The sequence below is a fragment of the Euleptes europaea genome, chromosome 5 (genome assembly GCF_029931775.1).
Source record: "Euleptes europaea isolate rEulEur1 chromosome 5, rEulEur1.hap1, whole genome shotgun sequence".
Classification (NCBI taxonomy): domain Eukaryota; kingdom Metazoa; phylum Chordata; class Lepidosauria; order Squamata; family Sphaerodactylidae; genus Euleptes; species Euleptes europaea.
Window position 1 is genome coordinate 71,054,902 of NC_079316.1, and position 19,988 is coordinate 71,074,889.

The window sequence follows — 19,988 nt, forward strand, 5'->3', positions numbered from 1 at the left end:
TAGATTTATTGCAGCAGTATGGAGATGTTTCGGGGTTTAAGATTAATCAAGATAAAACCCAAGTATTGTTTAAAAACCTGTCAAATAAGGAGCAAAAAGACTTTACACTTCTTGCAAGATGGGAGAAAACAAATAAAGTGAAATATTTGGGCACTTGGATCACAAATAAAAATAAAGACTTGATTATTAACAATTATGTTAAACCGTGGGAAGCGATTAAAAAGGAAATGATTATATGGTCCTATAAAAAAATTTCCTTTCTGGGACGTATATCGGTAACTCAAATGGATATATTGCCAAGATTGTTGTTTTTATTTCAAAACTTGCCAATAATTACGCAACAGAAATATTTTGACACATGGAGGAAGGATTTGATGAACTTTGTTTGGCAAGGGAAAAAAACTAGAATTGCCTATAAATATTTGGTGGACTCCAAAAAAAGGGGAGTTTTTGCTCTTCCTAATTTTTAACTATATGCTGAAGCCTCGGCGTTTGTATGGCTACACCACTGAGACCTTCCCAATTTGTTACATATCAAGACCTTTTAAAATGGGAATACAATACATGTGCCTTAAAGGAATATGAAGATTTGAAAGAACATCTGACTTGGTTCCAATATATCCCTAAAACACCGGAATTGATGTCTTTAAGCATGGTACCGGAATCTATTTTAACTCAGAGATCTTTTCTGATATATGTCACTACAGCAGCACGATTGGTATATGCAGCAAAATGGAAAATGGCAGAGGTTCCAGATAAAAATGACTAGATATTAAAAATGTTAGAACTGGCAGAAATGGCTAAACTTACTGCGCTAATAAATCAAAAGGAGAATGAGGAGTTTGTGGGAGAATGGGAGGCATGGAAGTTATATTGTGAAAATGAAATAAATAAGGGGGAATGTAAAGGTTACACATTGTTCTAATCCAGTGTATGAAGATAATAGTATTAACATGGAACTCTTATTTTTAAATTAGATGAATGAATATTTAGATTACTATAACAATTAATATTGTACAAACGAAAGCAATGAAAATAATGAAGGTTAATATATAGTAATCTAAAAATGTATGACGATATCTTTTCCTATAAAACTAGTAGATTATTTTTTTGGGATTAGTAAGTACACTACAAAGAGGAATAATGATATAATAACCGGATGGAGGAGGGTGGAGGGGGAGTCTCTAATGTTACTTACAATTTAAATGAATGCTGAATATTTTTTAACAAGTTGTAATTAGGAAAAAATAAAAAAAAATAAAAAAGAAAGAAAGAGCAACCTATTTCCTGCCTCCTACGATGATGGGACAAAGAGCATCCAGGCATGACAGGATGCCCTTCTCATCTCAAATGAAACAAGGATGCTATGTAAGTGGAAACACAGCTTAGTATCCAAACCATAGTGACTGAGAGCAGCGGTGTGAGCTTCTTTCCTTCAATAAAGTGTCTCACTCAGTGGCAAACTAGGCACCTTTGTAAGCCAACTGACAGGCATCAGTGAACCACCCTTGACTTCCTCACTGCCTAACAGATTAGATACTATGATGCTGGCAAGAAATGATGAGAAAGGAGAAAACTTTAGAAAGGGCTCGTATCTGGGGATGACTGTAATCTATTTTTGAAAGATGGCTGATGAAAGAAAAGTGAAATTCCCAGACAATGAATAAGAGAAGGCGGAGCAAGAGATAAAATCACAGCTGCAGGCATCCAACCGGCCTCATGTGACTGGGATCAGGGGGACCCTACATGCCCCAGCGGGATTTACACTCTAATGCACATACTGTCTTCCAGAGAGTCACTAAGAGTAGCAATACATTTAACTCTTATTATTCTGTATCAAGTGTAAACATGTAAAAAAGAAGATACAAATATTTAACTTTATTTATTTTACAAGATTTATACTCTTCAGGCAATTACTAGGCTTGCATGCCTTGGTTACAGCTTTACATGAGAATTGGTCAGGCTATTTACTGACGGTTATTTTAAGCCAGTGCTGCAGCCTGCCCTACACAGGGATAATTCCCTAAGTTGTGAGCATCCTAAGGACAAGTCCAAGCTATGACTCACAGTAAGCTTTCTAAGGATTTCCTTGTCACCTCCACCCAGGTGATTCTGATCGTCATTCCCTTACTTCATCTCTAGAAGACTATAGAGTTCCGCTTGCTGCTTGAGCAGAAGGATCTCCTTCTACCCAATATCCAGTACGGTCCATTTCCCACCAGTCCTTGCCAATTCATGTTAATGGTGTTCCTTCCCCCCAAAAAATCATAAGCAAAACGAAAAACAAACTAACTAAAAAAGTGTATCAGGATTCCAAGATGCAGACTTTTCATAGAATTCAGAGTTTGTCAGATAACAGGGCCTATACATGAAATAGATATAGAGAGAAATGGGAGTTTACAACAACAGCGAAGTTAGCTGGAGTGAAGGGTAATGGGAAGAAGCAGGGAACAGAAGTCTTGGGGGAAAGACACAGAACAGGCCTTTGGGCACTCTGGGTTTCTCTCAATGCTCACTAGTTTCAGAGACGTAGGGCAAAAACGCATGGTCGCTTTAGCCTCCTTTATTCCCTGTTTCAGCTCAGAAGCTTTTGCAAGAGTTGCCAATGAATACATTCAATACATTCAAAAAGACTTGCCACTGGGTACTTAGTTGATGCAGTGATCTCAATTAGATAGTATCCAGCACTTATAGAAAACTCTTAAGCCAAAAAGCAAATACACATTTGGAAATTAACAAGGAAGGGGCAGTCTGGGCAGGAAAACAGCCTAAAGGGTGAAAATGCCTTCACCTGCTGACCTTTTTGCCCTCCTGATCGCTCCCTCTTGAAACTGCTTTCCATTAACAACAGGGCTGTCGGGGTAACGTTGCCCGCACTGGTATGCATCATCTAGTTTAGCCCATAAACTGTCTTAGCATCACGCTTCATATTTTGGCATTTACCACAGAGCTCCATTTCAATTATTTTTACCACTTTCCAATCTAACCAACAGGGTCCCTAGCCGAGCTAGGTTCACGAAGTTCCTGGGAGACCGCTATCTAGGGTTTAGATGAAATCCAAGTATTTTGGGATCTGCTTTCATATGTTAATTCCTTTGCTTTCATCTATTGATTTTGTATCGTTTAAGAAAATCAATTGGGACAGACTAGCTAAATCTGTTCTTCATGAACACATGCTGTTAGTCACTGACAGCTGTTTGCAAATACATTGTGAGCAAGGAGCCCAGCACCTGCACCAGGCAGATTGTACACATTAAGCTTCTCCCTCTTACCTACCTATTTTTAAAGCCTATTTAACAAGATCAGTCAATTTCTGAAACTGGGAGACTGATGTTGCTTGTCTTACTATCAAATATGCCTAGTCTGTTGCCACTGACAGCCTTGAGAATCAAGAGAGCAGCAACAATCCCCTCTACCCCAGTTTAAGCCAATGCACACAAAAAAATAATAATGCCAAATTCACCATCTTAAAGGTGCTTCTTGTGTATCCAAACCTGGTCCCTCATGAAAATTACTAAAAATAAACTCATTGTTTAAAAACATCTGATGCACACCTTAAAAGACACTCTTGCCGTCAGGAAGAGAGACTGGCAAAACTTATTTGAGGAAGGCTACATTTGCTAAAAGGTTATCAAGTGTAAAAGTCACTATCCTCAGAGATCTCTGAGCACTGTGCTGCAAAGAATACTACCACCTCCACCACAACGAACAGCAGGGAATCTACATAAGAACAAGACAGCCCAATAGCATTTTTGTACACATTTGTCTCTCCTAGAAATGTTTTTTGTCCTCTTAAAGAAAGAGGGTCTCTAAGCACTTGAGGGATGTAACAAAAGAATTGAACAGTAATTAGCTTTTATAATCTCTCATTACCAAGCAGATAGGGATATATAAGAATATATAATAAACTTCCTAAGAATAAGATTGCAGATTTTTGTGTTGGCTTAATCCATGTGTCATGGTGCACACGATAGCCAGTCTGGGATTGCAGTCAGGGTCAAAACAACTGTTGAAGGAACAGATGCATCTTTGTATCCACGTACTTTCTCTGTTCATGGGTAAAGCAACACACAGGTGAGCTATCTCCCATTTCCCCTCCCTTGGGTTCCGGTTCTTCAGGCATTTCTCTCCCTAGCTTGTCTCACCACTGGTAATGAAGGCAAGCTTAGAGGAGGGGAAGAATGTGAGGAGCAGAAGGAACTGAGTTCAGGGAGGATCCTGCTCTTCTCTGATGTGAGCCTTTCTTGATGTGAAAAGCTGAACCTCTTTGTTCCATGATGCATAAGTGAGTGAATGAATAAAACAAATGAGGCTTTACTAGGGCCTCTAGGCAGGCTCAGACACACCATTCCATTCTGTTGTATCAACAAAAGGTTATCTAAGTGCCTACTTCAGATCTCTCTCATAGCTGGAGATCAGCCCAGGAAGCACCTGCTAAGCAGCCAAATATCAACCAATACAGATGTTAACATGTTATTCTTCTAAGATGCAACACCTCCAGCAGAAACCTAATTTGGGTAATAAGCTGTTAAAGCCTAGATACTTGAATTTCTCCTCTTGTATAAATTCCAAAATTCCTTACCTTTTCATGGATTTCCTGAGTTGATTGTGCATCACAGAATGCAACAGTAGCCAAGTCCTTCAAAATTGGCATCTCCACAGTACAATCCCGTCCATCTAGTAAAGCCACCAGTGGGCGAGGATGCATAGGGCCATTCATTATTTGTGGGCGAATACCTGGAACCAAATGGAACATAAGTGTTAAATCAGCTTAAAGCGCCATTGATGAACATGGGCCCATCTGAATCTTAGCAAAAGTAGCTAGAGAAGGATATGGCTAGTTTACTTTCCAAGTTTATTTATTATACGTTTACCTAGGGTTTCCAGGCCCCTCTTTGCCACCGGTGGGAGGTTTTTGGGGCAGAGCCTGAAGAGGGTGGGGTTTGGGGAGGGGGGGACTTCAATGCCATACAGTCCAATTGCCAAAGCAGCCATTTTCTCCAGGTGGACTGATCTTTATCAGATGGAGACCAGTTGTAACAGCAGGAGATCTCCAGCTAGTACCTGGAGGTTGGCAACCCTACATTTACCTCAGTCTTCATTTGTATTCTTTAGCAATTTGCATGGGACTCACAGTGGAGCCCCATCTAGGGCTTCATCAGGTCCGTTCCCACTTTTCAATGCCACTAGATGCACCTAGACTATGCACTGGAAGCTTGTACTCATCTCTTTGTCATTAGAGGAACAACAAATGTATGTATTTATTTGCATCATTTAGATTCTGAACTCTCAGTGGAATGGCCTTTTGAGGCTGCTAAAACAGATTTATAGAACACTAGATTGCAAAGCACAAAAGAAATCACTCAGGGATTGGTGCATCATGGTGGCAAACTGACACACCGGTTATATTTATCTTGGCAGATTGTTAGAACTAATGATTAAGCACACCCTCTTCTTCAAATGGAAAGAAATCTGCTTTCACACCATTTTGGAAAGATTTAAAGCTAGTGGCTTTCAAGTACTACGTATCAAGATGCATCACACACACTTTGGAAGTTTTACTGGAAACATTTTTGTTCCTCCCCCTAGGGTTGCCAGTCTCCAGGTACTGGCTGGAGATCTCCTGCTATTACAACGGATCTCCAGCCAATAGAGATCAGTTCACCTGGAGAAAATGGCTGCTTTGGCAATTGGACTCTATGCCACTGAGGTCCCTACCCTCTCCAAACCCCACCCACCTCAGACTCCACCCCAAAAACCTCCTGCCGGTGGCAAAGAGGAACCTGGCAACCCTACTCCCCCCCCAATGCTATACTGAAAATTGTTTTTGAAACAGAAGGCAGTTTTATAAGCAGCCTGGGAAATGGCAAGAGGGTTTGCTTAAAAGGATCAAAAATTAAAAAAAAAAAAAAACTCCAACTGAATATGTACAAGCTCTGGGCTTGCTAAAACCACCATTTGGATCCTAAATTGAATTTTTAAGCTTGGTCAAGCCTTGTACCTTTAAGATGTATTCCACAAGCTGCTGTGAACACCACCAACCAGCACATACGTCTGAGCATGCCCATAAACAGCTGGGGCTCCATGTCACAGAGGCCAGGAACTTAAAATAGCAAAACCCACTTCTGAAAGTGCTACCCTGTGGGATGCTTTTCTGACTCCCCTAAATTCTCACCTAATATCCACTTGGGATCATTGCTTTGGTGAACACTGCATTAGGAAATCAAAGGGAAATGGTATTTGCACAATGGAATCCATGAATGGTTTAAATTCATGGAGAAAGTTATAAATACCTAACAAGGATCAACATCTGTAATTCTCCAAAACTTAAAAACAAATACAACTAGAATTTCTCCGGTACAACTAAACTGAATTGCAGCATTTCTCAGGATATTTAATCAAAGGTGGGTATATTAGAGGCATATTTAGTATCATTTGTGAAAAGAACTAAAGGGAAAAGGCAGAGCTTGAAGAAGAACTACAGGCTAAAAATTAAAACTGTTGATGTGCAGCTTTTGAAAAGGCATCCCAACATCTTACTCTGAGAAAGAAAGAGTATCAAAAAGAATGCCAGAGGGGGCATCTAACATAGAACAACAAAATGGATTCAAAAGAAAGAATATGAAAATTTGTGCTTCTGTCCAGGTGTAGCTTTTTAGTACTGCTTGCACAGCATACGCAATTTGAGGAGAGGAAATATAGACGATATCCTAGTTTATACAATCTATTTCTCCACTGGAGACCACCAGAGATGAATTTGTATATCAGCCCATACAATTTTGCAGACAGGCCACCTCACTGAACCAACAGATTTTTTCCCCTTAAGTGCAGGACTGGCATGCAGTGATGGGATCCAGCTGCCGACCGCCACCATTTTTGATGCTCCTAGATGTTCACTGGCTCCCAGCCCTGCTCCCTATTTTAAACTGGGTTGGTTTGAAGTTATTGGCAATGAAGCAGAAAGCGGAGTAGTAGCAGAGAGGTGATGGAAGTGAAGCAAAAGAGAAGTGGCTCAGTGATAGAACCTCTGCTTGGCATGCAGAAGGTCCCAGGTTCAATCCCTGGCATCTCCAGTTTAAGGGACTAGGCAAGTAGGTGATGCGAAAGACCTCTGCCTGAGACCCTGGAGAGCCGCTGCCGGTCTGAGTAGACAATACTGACTTTGATGGACCAAGGGTCTGGTTCAATATAAGGCAACTGCATGTGTTCATGTGTTCAAGAGGAAGAGTTGGTTTTTTATATGCCAATTTTCTCTACCTTTTAAGGAGAATCAACCCGGCTTACAATCTCCTTTCCTTCCTCTCCCCACAACAGACACCTTGTGAGGTAGGTGAGGCTGGGAGAGGTTGGAGATAACTGTGACTATAGGGTTGCCGACCTCCAGGTACTAGCTGGAGATCTCCTGCTATAACAACTGATCTCCAGCCGATAGAGATCAATTCACCTGGAGAAAATGGCTGCTTTGGCAATTGGACTCTATGGCATTGAAGTCCCTCCCCTCCCCAAACCCCGCCCTCCTCAGGCTCCGCCCAAAAACCTCCCGCCGGTGGCAAAGAGGGACCTGGCAACCCTATGCGACTAGCTCAAGGTCACCCAGCTGGCTTCATGTGGAGGAGTGGGGAAACCAACCCAGTTCACCAGATTAGAGTCCACCGCTCATGTGGAGGAGTGGGGAATCAAACCCAGGTCTCCACATTAGACTCCACCGCTCCTAACCACTACACCACACTGGCACCAGGGAGAAGGTCTGCAAGGGACCACACTGCTCTAAGCTGGTTTAAGTAAAGGCATGATTATGCCAGTCTGTTGCCTGCAGGTTTTCTAGCAGGTACAACTTTTCAGTTAATCGGCTGAAAGGTAAAATCCAAACAAGGAGGAAAGTGAAATGAAATATTTGCAAAATGAGAACAAGTATCCATCCACATTTCTTGTTCCGTACTTGTACATCTACTCAAAAGTAACAATTCTTCCAGCATTGCATCCTGATGGGAGTCCAAATGTGTCATTGTATATATGGCAGAGTGCTGAGATGATTTGGATAAGCAAAAGAAGCTTGTCCTAAGCAGATAACTAGGATTAAAAAGGGGGCGGGGAAGAAAGCATAAAACAGAAAGGCTCACCATGCAGAGCTGAATGGCCACTCTTTGCCCAGATTAACCCTTTCCTTTGTTTAACAGAGCAATCCAACTGTACATTGATTGGTTACTCTGATGTGCATTCTCTAGAATTCAGAATATCACTTTAATGACAGCCTTGCATTGTTATTGTCAAAGGCAAAATATGGAAGCTAATGGGAGGGGGAAATTAAGCTACAGCTCCACCAGGACAACGGTCGGTCGTGGAGGGCTGCTGCAGCTTATATTGGCCTTTTATTCGGGGACGTTTCCCCGTGTTCACCCCTGCTGATTGCTTCGGGGCTTCCTTTTGATCATGCATGCTGTTTCCGCCCATGAGAGGTTGCCTTGCTCTCCCCGCGCATTTTGCCCACATTTTCCAGATTCTGACTGAAACAGCATCTGTATTATTATTATCCGTGTTACAGCTTGTATTATTGGATGCTCCCTACCCCCAAACAATTCTACTCATAGAAAGTTACCAAGTCAGGGAAATCCTAGTTTAGAGCCATTCTCCCTGATAAATAGGGATTATTTTCTTCATGGAGGATCATTCAGTCATGTGATTCAGTTCAGTCGAGACCTAGGTTTAGCACCTCATCTCCTATTTGTAAAAAGTAGGCCCAAGAACTATAAATATTAGTAATGAGTATTTGTTTCAGACTCATTGAAAGGTTCACTATGGCACCATAGAAGAAGAAAAGGACATGACAAAGAATGATGTTTAACTCACAGTGAATATTGGCCTTTTATGCAGGGATGTTTCCCTGGAGTCACCTCTGCTGATTGCTTCAGGGCTTTCTTTTGATTATGCATGCCTTTTCCGCCCATTAGTGGTAGCCTTGCTCTCCCCAGGCATTTCCCCCGTGTTTTCCAGATGCTGTTTTAGCCAGACTTCTGATGGGTGGAAAAGGCATGCATAATCAAAAGGAAGCCCCAAAGCAGTCAGCGGGGGTGACCGCGGGGAAATGTCCCTGCATAAAAGGCCATTGTGTATCAGTTCCTGTGTTCCTCAGCAAGTTGTAATCGGAGTGTGGTTCATAAGAGCAGCAAGAGATACTTACAAACAATAATGCAGTGGGGACTGGTGGCTTCTTTTCAAAACCATAACATACTGGGGGGGGGGGCGTTTAAAACCTTTTATGTTATCTGAAACTTTACTACCCAATGCTATGACTCTGCAGATCAAGAGAAATGCAGCCTTCCCCCACCCCAAGACAACTTCATCTGTGCTTCTGCCAGCTAGGAATTGTGGTGAACCTTTTGCATGCTGGTCAAGGCTGAGGATCCAAGTTTCTTAGAAAAGGCCAAACCACTTCAATTTTTTTAAAAAAAAATTACTGTCATTTGCCAAGGATAAACATTAGAGGGGAATGTGGCTAAACGTTTAAAGGTCTTTAAAAAACAACAACGGAGAGGGTCAATTATTTCAACTCAACAGAAACCAAAGTTTGGAAGGGGAACAACAGAGAACGGGATGTCCTTAGTAGTTACATTACAATTTAAAACAATGACAAAATAGCATTTCACGGTAAATCTCTCTTCCCCAACAGCATTATTTGAACCATTTTATTCCCTCCCTTCCAAAACTACATAGACAGACATATACATAGCTATAGGTATATGAAACTTTCAACAATATATAAATTATAGCTCTAGGGGTCATTACACTGACATACTATGCTGAAACATAAACCCAAGCTTATAGCCTTCTAAGCTACAATCGACTTAGAAAGGTGTAACTTTGCTCAGGATCGCACTGTAGGATTGGTAAAATAAAATGAATGCACTCACATTTATGATCTGCATCACTATGGCTCCATGTGCAAGCTTCACTGAAAATACTATGAGACAAAACTAAATAACTTTGGCTATAATCCTAAGCATATTTACCAGGAGTTCTGTGTGCTTCCAAGTAAAAATGCTTCATTAGTAATTCAAGGAAAAAACCTCCGCTTATATAATCCCACTTTTATTCTGTTTCCACAACTACCATCACAACTGTCCAGTACATGGAAACCTTGATATTTTAAACACGCAGAATAATTCACGAACACAACTAACAGAGGGCCAGAACTGCGAAACGCACTCCATGCTATTGAGGGAGAATTCATTTCTAATAAAGAACGGAGTACAATAGGAAGAAAAGAAGAATTTAATTTCATGACCGCGTTATCATCAAGGTGTTTTCAAAATTAAGACGCTGTTTTCTTTCCCCCCCCCAGACCTTTCCAGTATCGAGCCAGTTGTCAGAAGCATTGTTCGTTAAATATTTTCTGGCACTTCCAGCTCTCTGGAGCTGAGCCAATGTTTCAGCAGAGAGCTTTTAAGGGAGGGGGTGGGGTGGGGGAGCGCTCACTATGTAGACTGAGAACTCCAAACTGCTCCACCCCGACTCTCAAGCTGCACAGCTTGTTGCGCCCAGCTCAGTGTATAAAGTGCTTTTGTTACATTTTTTTTTTAAAAATACACAAAGCCTGCTTGTCCTCTTTGGCGGTTCCTCCCCATTGCCACCCACTTGTATCCGAATCCAATGGCACCCCTGCCAAGAGAATTAGGGAGTACTCCCTGGTAAATGGCAGTCTTTGTGTGGCCGCAAGACGGCTGGTACTATCTCGTCGAAACAAAAGCAGAAGAAGCCATTTGCCTAATTCTTATTAATCTCACTTGCCTATGTCGTGCAGCTTCTCTCTCCCCCCCATTTTATTCTTTTTATTATTATTTTTTAAAAAGTGGGGTGGGTTAAATATCTTCTCGGACAGCGTATGCAAAAGTACATCGAGAAGTAAGCCAAGCGTTCCTCGGATTACTCCTTTGCAACAAAAGTCGCTACAGTCCTGGCAAGTCAACGGCACACTTTATTAAACAAACAGAAAAGAAAACAGGAAATTTCCTCTTGCCTTGAAAACGTTGCCTCCACATTCTTCTTCTTATGAAAAACTGCACATGGTGGTGCTGGAAGAGGAGGAGGAGGAGGAAGGAAGGAAAAGAGGGAGGGAGAGAGGGAGGATATAAAATACTACACCACAGTGTTCGATGTGACGACTCTCTCGCTCGTTCTACGAGGGGGTATCTTCAAACAGGCATCCCCACAGCTGCAAAGTCTCGAGACAAATGTCTTTTTGAACACGGGAGGGAAAAGAAAAGCCTTTTGTCCTTCCACAGAAGAATGGTCTGAAAATGGCTAGAGGAGTTACAGTCACCTCTGGGCAGCTCCAAACTCTTTTCAAGCACTCCCCTCCAGACCTTACTGCGGCTTTCAACTAATGAAAGATCTTTTCCCAGCCCTTGAATACAATCATGTGAGAGCTGCTGGCCAACCCCCCCCCCAAAGCGCCCCCCCAGAGCCTTACAGGGTGTGTACACCAAAGGATTTGGATGTACCATGGACCCCCACCCCCCAAATAACTGCCTCACATATTTGTCTCATTTCCCTGGTTGTCTCCAGTATATTTAATTGGTGCCCCTCCCCCATCGTAAGTATTTCATTATTTCAAGTCAAGCATGTTCTGGGAGTGCAGGGGGATGCGTTCTGAGTTGACGTTTTTTAGCCTTCAGCTACAAAAAGCAACATGGGGCTCTGTGTGGAGCCCACCCACCCTAAGACGTTTCACTAGACGCCGGCTTCTGCCTGTGTGGCACATTTTGCGAGCGGCAACACAGATGCTCCGGTTAGCGGGACTTTGCATGTAGAGGCTGGGGCTGGGTCTACCGCTTGTTGTGACATACGTGTCAGTTTGCTGATATTTTCCCTATAAGAGAAAATAAAAAAATTTCAACAGTGTTTGAAAGAACGAGGAAGGAGTGGAAGGCTGTTGGGAACAGCAGAAGGTGGCAAGCCAGACGGCAGCTTCCTACACTGCTGGCTGTTTGATTTACAGTGCAATCCACAAGGGGGTAGTGCAAGCGCTGAGGAGGCAGTATGACCCTGGCGCTGGCGTAAGGTCTCCTTGCACTGGCGTTAAGGGGCATTTGCTATAGCGTCAGGGCACTTATGCTGGTGCTGGGGAGCGGCATGAGAGCGGCATGCATGGGCGCTGGCACAGCCACGCACACTTGTGCACCTCCGGAGCAGGGGCTTGTGTCGCCACTAAAAGGGGTATGCCCGAGAACGGGGCTGGTGTTAGTCAGCTCCCTGAGCCCTTTAGGCACAGGAACGCCCACATTTGCCAGAATGAACTTACCCAAGCAAAAATGTAGGCGCAGCCTATTGACTTGCATACAGTGGTTCCATGGGGGTTGGGGAAATGTCCCTGTTGGGTAGCTGGCCATGGTGCAGGAAGCTGCTTAGGAGACGGCTCGGCTGCGCCATCTCCGGCCGTGGTGCAGCTCCTCCCACCCACCCGGATTGCGCTGTTAAAAGCTAAAGCTGAAGTGCTGGAAGAAATCGCTGGAAGAAAAAGGTTGTGTGGTATTTTGGTGCAATGGTTCTTGAGCCTCATCTGGATTGTCTGTACTGAACCAAATAGTTCCTTCTGTCTCTCATTTGGACTAGTGGAAATCAGCACAGGGATGCACACAGTCCACAGACATCTTGCAGGTGCCAGGTATATATAATCTATGGAAGACCTCTTCACTGTGTGGTTTATTATCCTATTTCCCAGCCCTAAAGGGCTATATTATGCTGCAGTATCTCCCTTGCCCTCTTGCTTCCACTTTATATGAGCCTCACATGCATACTCTTTTGAATCATTCATATGGCTGAAACGGGCACGGGAAAATGCCAAAATCTGCTCCTCACTTTGGCTGTTCCGGCAACCATGAGATCATCTGTGATGTGTTTACAAAACAGACACAGCATGAAGTTGGTTTTCATCAAACCAATCTTTACTTTGATATTTTCGCTGCTGCTACACAGGAACGATTCCCCACCATGCTCTCATTGCCACTACAAATGCAGAGGAATCTGCAGTGGCAGCAAAGCATGCACACGGACGTGTTCTGCAAAAGTTCCCCACATGTCCACAACTCCCAGCCCCCTCACCTTTGCCCACCCCCTTTCTGCCAGCTTTTAAAAAGGAGCAATATTTATATTGCTCGATTGTTATGACGCCATGGTCCTATGCTTACTACAGTATTTTTTTAAGAGCCAGAAAAATATGTCCACCAATGACAGAGGTGAGTGGGAGATGGAGGGTGTAAAGAGACTGGGATGGAAAATGGTGCTGGATGTGGCTGTGAAGTTTTGGAAATCTGCCCTGCCCATCCACACTGGAGAAAGCTGCTTTAATTCTGATGTTGGATCAAGTCAGGTTCTGAAACACTGGAGTAACCCAGGCGCAAACACAGAAGGTGATGGAAGGAGAATGGCATGACTTTAGCAATCAGAACATCAGACTAGGATCTGGGAGACCCAGGTTCGAATCCCAACCTGCCACAAAAGTTCACTGGGTAATCTTGGGCCAGTCACTCCCAAGCAGTCTACCTCATTCACAATATCACTGTTGCAAGGATAAGATGAAGAAGCCCAAAATGAAGTTGTAAGCCACTCTGGGTTCCCCTCAGGGATACAAGTGGGGTATAAATAAAGTGGGGTATAAATAGAGTGTTACGGATACCGTGGACTTAAAAAAAAACAAATCAGTGGGTTATAGATCAAATCAAGCCTGAACTAACCCTAGAAGCTAAAATGACTAAACTGAGGCTATCGTATTTTGGTCACATTATGAAAAGACAAGAGTCACTGGAAAAGACGGTCATGCTAGGAAAAGTTGAGGGCAGCAGGAAAAGAGGAAGACCCAACAAGAGATGGATTGACTCAATAAAGGAAGCCACAGCCCTCAATTTGCAAGATCTGAGTAAGGCTGTCAAAGATAGGACATTTTGGAGGACTTTGATTCATAGGGTCGCCATGAGTCGCAAGTGACTTGACGGCACTTAACACACACACACACACACACACATAAATAAAGGAATGGTTAGATGATATTATGTGGATACTCAAAAACACACACACCAAAAAAACCACTGCATGAAATTTGAGAGCCAGGATGGAACAAATCCTCCATGTGAAGCGACCCTTATGGTTTGGGAGCACAGTCCATACCTCAACCAATCCATAATAGAGACCTCACTTGTCCAAAAAAAGCAGCTTTGTACCAAACAACATGGATAAGTTCAACAAAAGAACACACTATGGCAAACCCAGGGTAAAGGAAAGGGGATACAATATAAATAAGGAGAGATGCAAGAAGTCTGTATAGTATAGTAACAAGTTCTTATTCCACAGAGTAAGTGGGATGATCCAGTATGTTCAGAAATGGGGAAAAAAATAAGGCCGCACCCGTAAGTAGGAGGAAGAAAGAAATGGGGCATAGCCAGCAGGCTCACTTGATCCCTGACCCACATTGTTAGGGAAAGCATGTAAGGGGCAGGGGAAGTGCCCCTAATCATGGGTGGGGAAACATCAAGCTCACTGAGTCCTCATCATGCTCACTGCCCTGAACAGGCATATACTATGTACATAGCGCTCAAGACACTATAACCATATCCGACAACAGAACTTTGTTTTTTTTGGGGGGGGGGCACTCAGAAGGCTGCATGAGGTCTAATTCACAGTAGAAGAAGGTTGGTTTTTATATGCCGATTTTCCCTATTTTTAAAAAAAAGGAGAATCAAACCGGCTTACAATCTCCTTCCCTTCCTCTCCCTGCAACAGACACCCTGTGAGGTAGGTGAGGCTGAGAGAATTTAGAGAGAACTGTGACTAGCCCAAGGGTACCCAGCTGGCTTCATGTGGAGGAGTGGGGAAACCAACCCGGTTCACCAGATTAGAGTCCGCCGTTCATGTGGAGGAGTAGGGAATCAAACCCGGTTCTCCAGATTAGAGTGTACCGCTCTTAACCACTACACCACTCTGGCTCTCATACTCCAGCAGAGAAAAAGGCAAGCCAAAATAAAATGTAGCACTATTGGAATTCCCTTTGAACAGACTTGAATCAGCCTCAAATCCTTTAAAAAAATTGGGCAGGGGCAGCCAGCACTGCCTCTGTGCTTGTGGGGTTCAAGCTGCATTTGCAAATACAATCTAGGCCCTTTCGTCTCCCAGTGATCATAGTGAAAGAAATGTAAGCGTGCGTTTTAACATTCCCATTGAGACTATTTTACAATTATAAACTATAAATTCTTAACTTTGGCAGGATTGTGCCTTGAAAATACGCATGCATACAGACAACATTGACATGCACACAAACCTCCAAAAAAATGCTTATTATTTATTAGCTAGGATAGGTAAATTAGCAATAACTGACAGAATGCACAGCCAAACAAACACTAGTGGAGATAATAATAATGCAATTTATATCCACAAATGCTGGAACATAAGCAATGTTCCTGATGCCGAGTCACTGGTGCCACGTCCCACTCCCTGCTGTTCTCAACACTAGTGAGAAGAGAAAGGTCAATAGCTGCTTAAGGAGTTGCTGATCCAGAACAACATTCACATAAACGGTCCACAGACTCCACAAATTAATGTCTGGAATACAGACAGTATGGTCCACGGTTGAACACTGTAGCAGTCCGGTTTCTCAACCTCCATTCCCATCCACAGAATGGAAACAAGGCCTATGAACTGGGATGACATAAGGAACATAAGAAAATAAGAAAAGCCATGCTGGATCAGACCAAGGTCCATTAAGTCCAGAAGTATGTCCACACAGTGCAAGAAGAACATAAGATCATAAGAAAAACCATGCTGGATCAGACCAAGGCCGATCAAGTCCATCAGGCTATTCACTCAGTGGCCAACCAGGTGCCTCTAGGAAGCCCACAAACAAGGTGACTGCAGCAGCATTGTCCTGCCTGTGTTCCACAGCACCTAATATAATAGGCATGCTCCTCTGATCTTGGAAGCTGAATAAAGGTCTTTAAAGTTGACACTGTTCATAATACTTCCAACTGGAAGAAGATGATACACATCAGACCACTCCCAAGTGATTTCCACTGAAGTCCAAGACAAAATTTCCTGTTTACTTCAACCACCAAGATGAAGATCACTATTCTGCAAACATCACCAGAAGAAAACATTGCTAATTTTATGATGTGGATAAAATAAATCTACCCTCTTAATGACACACCTGGACAAATACAACATATGCCACAGATTTTGACTGAGGTTTTTTTTTAATTGTTCACCACTTATGGAACAGTGGTTTATAAGTTTTATACTATCTGTAATGTATGGTAACAATTCTAGACAACCTCATAGTTTTACTATAAAGCTAAGTGAGATACTGATTTATTTATCTACAGCATTTTTAGACCTCCTGTCTCTGAAAATGGACCCAACGACGTAAAGTATTTGAATTGCTTCAGGAAAGTTCTACATAACTACTAAGTAGGGTTCCAGTGTCAGTCAGCTGACTGTATGGTACTGTATTGTCAACAGAATGTCTGTTATCCTCCATCTTTCCCACTGGAGACAGCAGTGAATGAGAACACCTTTCGTTGCACATGTTTGTGTGTGTGCTTGCATGTACAGTAAGCAGTGCACAGCCAGACAACTAACCATCCAGCCACTTTGGGGAGTGAGACTGAAAGAAGATGGGAACAGCCACAATGGCCTAATAAGAACTGGGAAGGGAGGGGAGCAGCCATGTGACAAAGGGGATGGAAACAGCCACAATTTAATTGTCATTGTTTAAGCTGCCTTGAGGATGCTTCTGGATCAAAAGCCAGGGTAGAAAATCAACAAATGAAAAATATTGTTGGTTTGCATTCAAGTATTCCCCAATGTCAAGAAACACTACCTCGTGTTGGTGGTGACTCACCTATGAATACATGAAGTCGCCTTATAATGAATCAAGCCCTTGGTCCATTATGTCAGTATTGTCTACTCAGACTGGCAGTGTCTCTCCAGGGTCTCAGGTGGAGGTCTTTCACATTACTTACTACTTGATCCTTTTAAATGAAGATGCCAGGGATTGAACCTGGGATCTTCTGCCAGCCAAGCAGATGCTCTACCACTGAGCCATGCCCCCCCCAATGTAAAAACGTACCACAATATTATGTGATAGCAAAGGCAGGAGTGATTATTTGACTAATATCTGGATAATCCACATTTTTGGTTTGATAAAAATGCTACTAGGATCATACTCATGTGAAAATAACAGAACACTAAAAAAAGATCCCAGCATTACTCAACCTGTATGTGGGCTTAATTCCTAACCACAGTCCTACCGCTTTCTTTGACAAGTCGAGCAGGACTAGGCAAAAAGTGGAGACAACATGAAAGATTGATGGGAATAAAATATTCCTAGAATTGGGAAAAGCTCTTTCCATGTCTCATCTTCCTTCCATTATGGATTATAATTAAACACACAGTCTACATTAATTTTAAAATGATTCCAGCGGCAAATGTCAGGCCACTTCATATAATTCATTCTAGCCAGGAAGAACATGCAAGTGAAAAATCAAACATGGAAAAAAACCAAATTAATTTTAAGGACCTTACTAGTTTACTGCGCTTCTTGAACAGAAATTATGACAGACAAATTCGTTTCACTAGAGAAGATCACTAACACGTACAAATACAGCTTCTGGAAGCTAAAAGAAAGCAATGTTTGACGCTCCGCTATCTTTTGAAACACACACGAAGAACAGTAGAATTTTCATTCAAGTGGTACACAGAGATGGGTGAACATTCCCTTCCCTTGAATTGCTTTTCACAACATGCATACACTTTTTGCATGCATGTTACTCTACTACAATTGAACTGCAGACCCTTCCCCTCGTCCCATGATTCTGAGTATGTGCCAACAGCAACTACTAGTTAGATGTCCACTGTGATTAAACAGAGTTGCACTTATCTGTAATTGTTCATTGAAGTCTTCTGTGCAGACACACAATTTTCTAGCCTCCAAGCTATGGAGGGGGGCACTCCTCCCCTCCAGAGACAGCGGGACGGTTTTCCCCGCCTAAATCATTACATCCTCCAGAGAGGCACGCCCCCTCTCCCTCAGTTCCTGTTTTGCCGCCACAAGCTCCCAGAGAAAACACCAGAGTTAACAGTAAGAATGCTCCCAGCAGGACAGGAGGGAAGGAATGTGTGTCTGCACAGAAGACCTTGATGAACAATAGTTACCGGTAAGTGCAACTCTGTTTTCATCTTCTGTCTTCAGTGCAGCCCCACATTGGGATTTTAGGCAGCTACTCACCACCAGGCGGTGGGGTGGTGCTCTTACTGGAACAATGACTGAAGAATCGCTTTTCCAACATCTGCAACTTTTCTTGATTGCAGGTCCAGGGCATATAGTGCCTCACAAACGTATCTTCTGCAGACCAGGTCGCAGCTTTGCAGATATAAGCTACCAAGACCCTTCCATGGAAGGAGGCTGAAGACTCTTGCGTTCATGTAGAGTGGGCTTTAACACCTAGGGGACAAGATCTCCCTGCAGCCTCATAACAGGAGCGGATAGCCGCAACCACCCACCTGGCTACTGCTCGTGCTGAGGCAGCCCTGCCTTTTTTGGGACCCGAATAACTAATAAAAATGGCTTTCTCCACCCGACACTGTCTCGTCCTATCAATATAATACAGAGGTCCCCTCCTGATGTCCAAAGTATGCAAGGCCTGATCAGCATCTGAGGAAGGGATGAGGAAGAAGGCTGGGAGGGCTACCTCTTGAGCAATGTGGAATTTAGACCCCACTTTGAGGAGGAAGTCTAAGCCTGGGTGCAGGACTATCCTCCCACTGAATACCTTCAGGACTGCCAGCTCACTCATTTTCCTGGTGGACTTAACTGCAACCAGAAAACCACCTTAATAGATAATATAGCAGGGGGACAAGCACTCAGTTGTTCAAATGGTGATCCAGAAATGGGCTATCAGAACGCACTCTGACTGGCCTGCTATCACCTTCCCCAAGACTCTGGACAGTAGCGGGAAAGGGGGGAAAGCATAGAAAAGTGAACTTGACCAATGAATTTGGAATGCATCCCCAATTGACAAGCCATTGTTCCCTGCTGGGGAGCAAAACACAAAAGCCTTCCTTGTCGCCCTGGTTGCGAACAAGTCGACTTGCGCGGTGCCCCATGCTTCGAAGTATTGGTTGAAGGTATTTGTCTTGGATGGACCATTCATAATTGATTTGAAGCAGATCCAGTAATTGGGTGGATGACTCAGAATGTTATCCCGTGCTCTGGAAGGGGGGGGGGACGACAAACTGGCATGTCCCTGAATTCCAAATGATAACCATTCTTAACAATTTCTAAAACCCAAACATTTGAACAATTTTTCTGCCATTCTGGGTAAAATTCTGACAAACTGTCCAGAAAAAAGAGGGTTCCATCTGGTGTAGGAGAGGTTAGTCAGAACCTCTGTCCCTGTTGATCCTGATCCTTGGAAGGGGGAGGAGTGGTCCCTGCTGGTCTGGATCTAGCCAAAGTCTTATGCTTGTAAAGAAGAAGAGGGATGATACTGCCTGGATGTAAGATAGTGATGGTGACTTTATTGAGACTGAAAATGCTGGCCTCTGTAGAAGGGTGTAGCAAAGCCCTGCTGACCTGACAGATGGAGTTGTTTCTGTTGGCAAAAAATCAACCCAGTCCTGAATATGCGTCAGAGACATAAAGAGAGGTGGCAATGGAATGGTATGTGGCCACGGAACTGTTCTCGGATTAAATAGTGTAAGCTAAGGGTCCCAATGCCACACTTATAGGGGGATCTCCTGTTCAGCCTTCGAAAACCTCTCCGGTGATTCCAAGTATAAAGATGGAATTTTTGGAGGGGCCAAGGTGACATCTGGATCCAATGTGGGAACCAGAGAAGTGGAGCCCTTCTTAGACTTTGGGGGGGGGGTCATTGGCTTTGTCTCTGTGCTAAACCTTCTGCTTCTTAGCAGGTGGTTCAGAGGCACAGTGGCTCAGGGCCGAGGAG

The 19,988-nt window shown here is 43.3% G+C and overlaps 1 protein-coding gene across 4 annotated transcripts in view; it reads right to left on the reverse strand.

Moving 5' to 3' along the window:
- Positions 1-19,988, reverse strand: part of CTBP2 (C-terminal binding protein 2) — a 274,992-nt gene that overhangs the window by 37,680 nt on the left and 217,324 nt on the right. For all 4 annotated transcript variants that reach the window (XM_056849543.1, XM_056849544.1, XM_056849545.1 and 1 more), the window contains one exon: positions 4,583-4,737. In XM_056849543.1, coding sequence (XP_056705521.1) covers positions 4,583-4,737 — 155 coding nt within the window. The remainder of the gene's footprint in view (positions 1-4,582; positions 4,738-19,988) is intronic.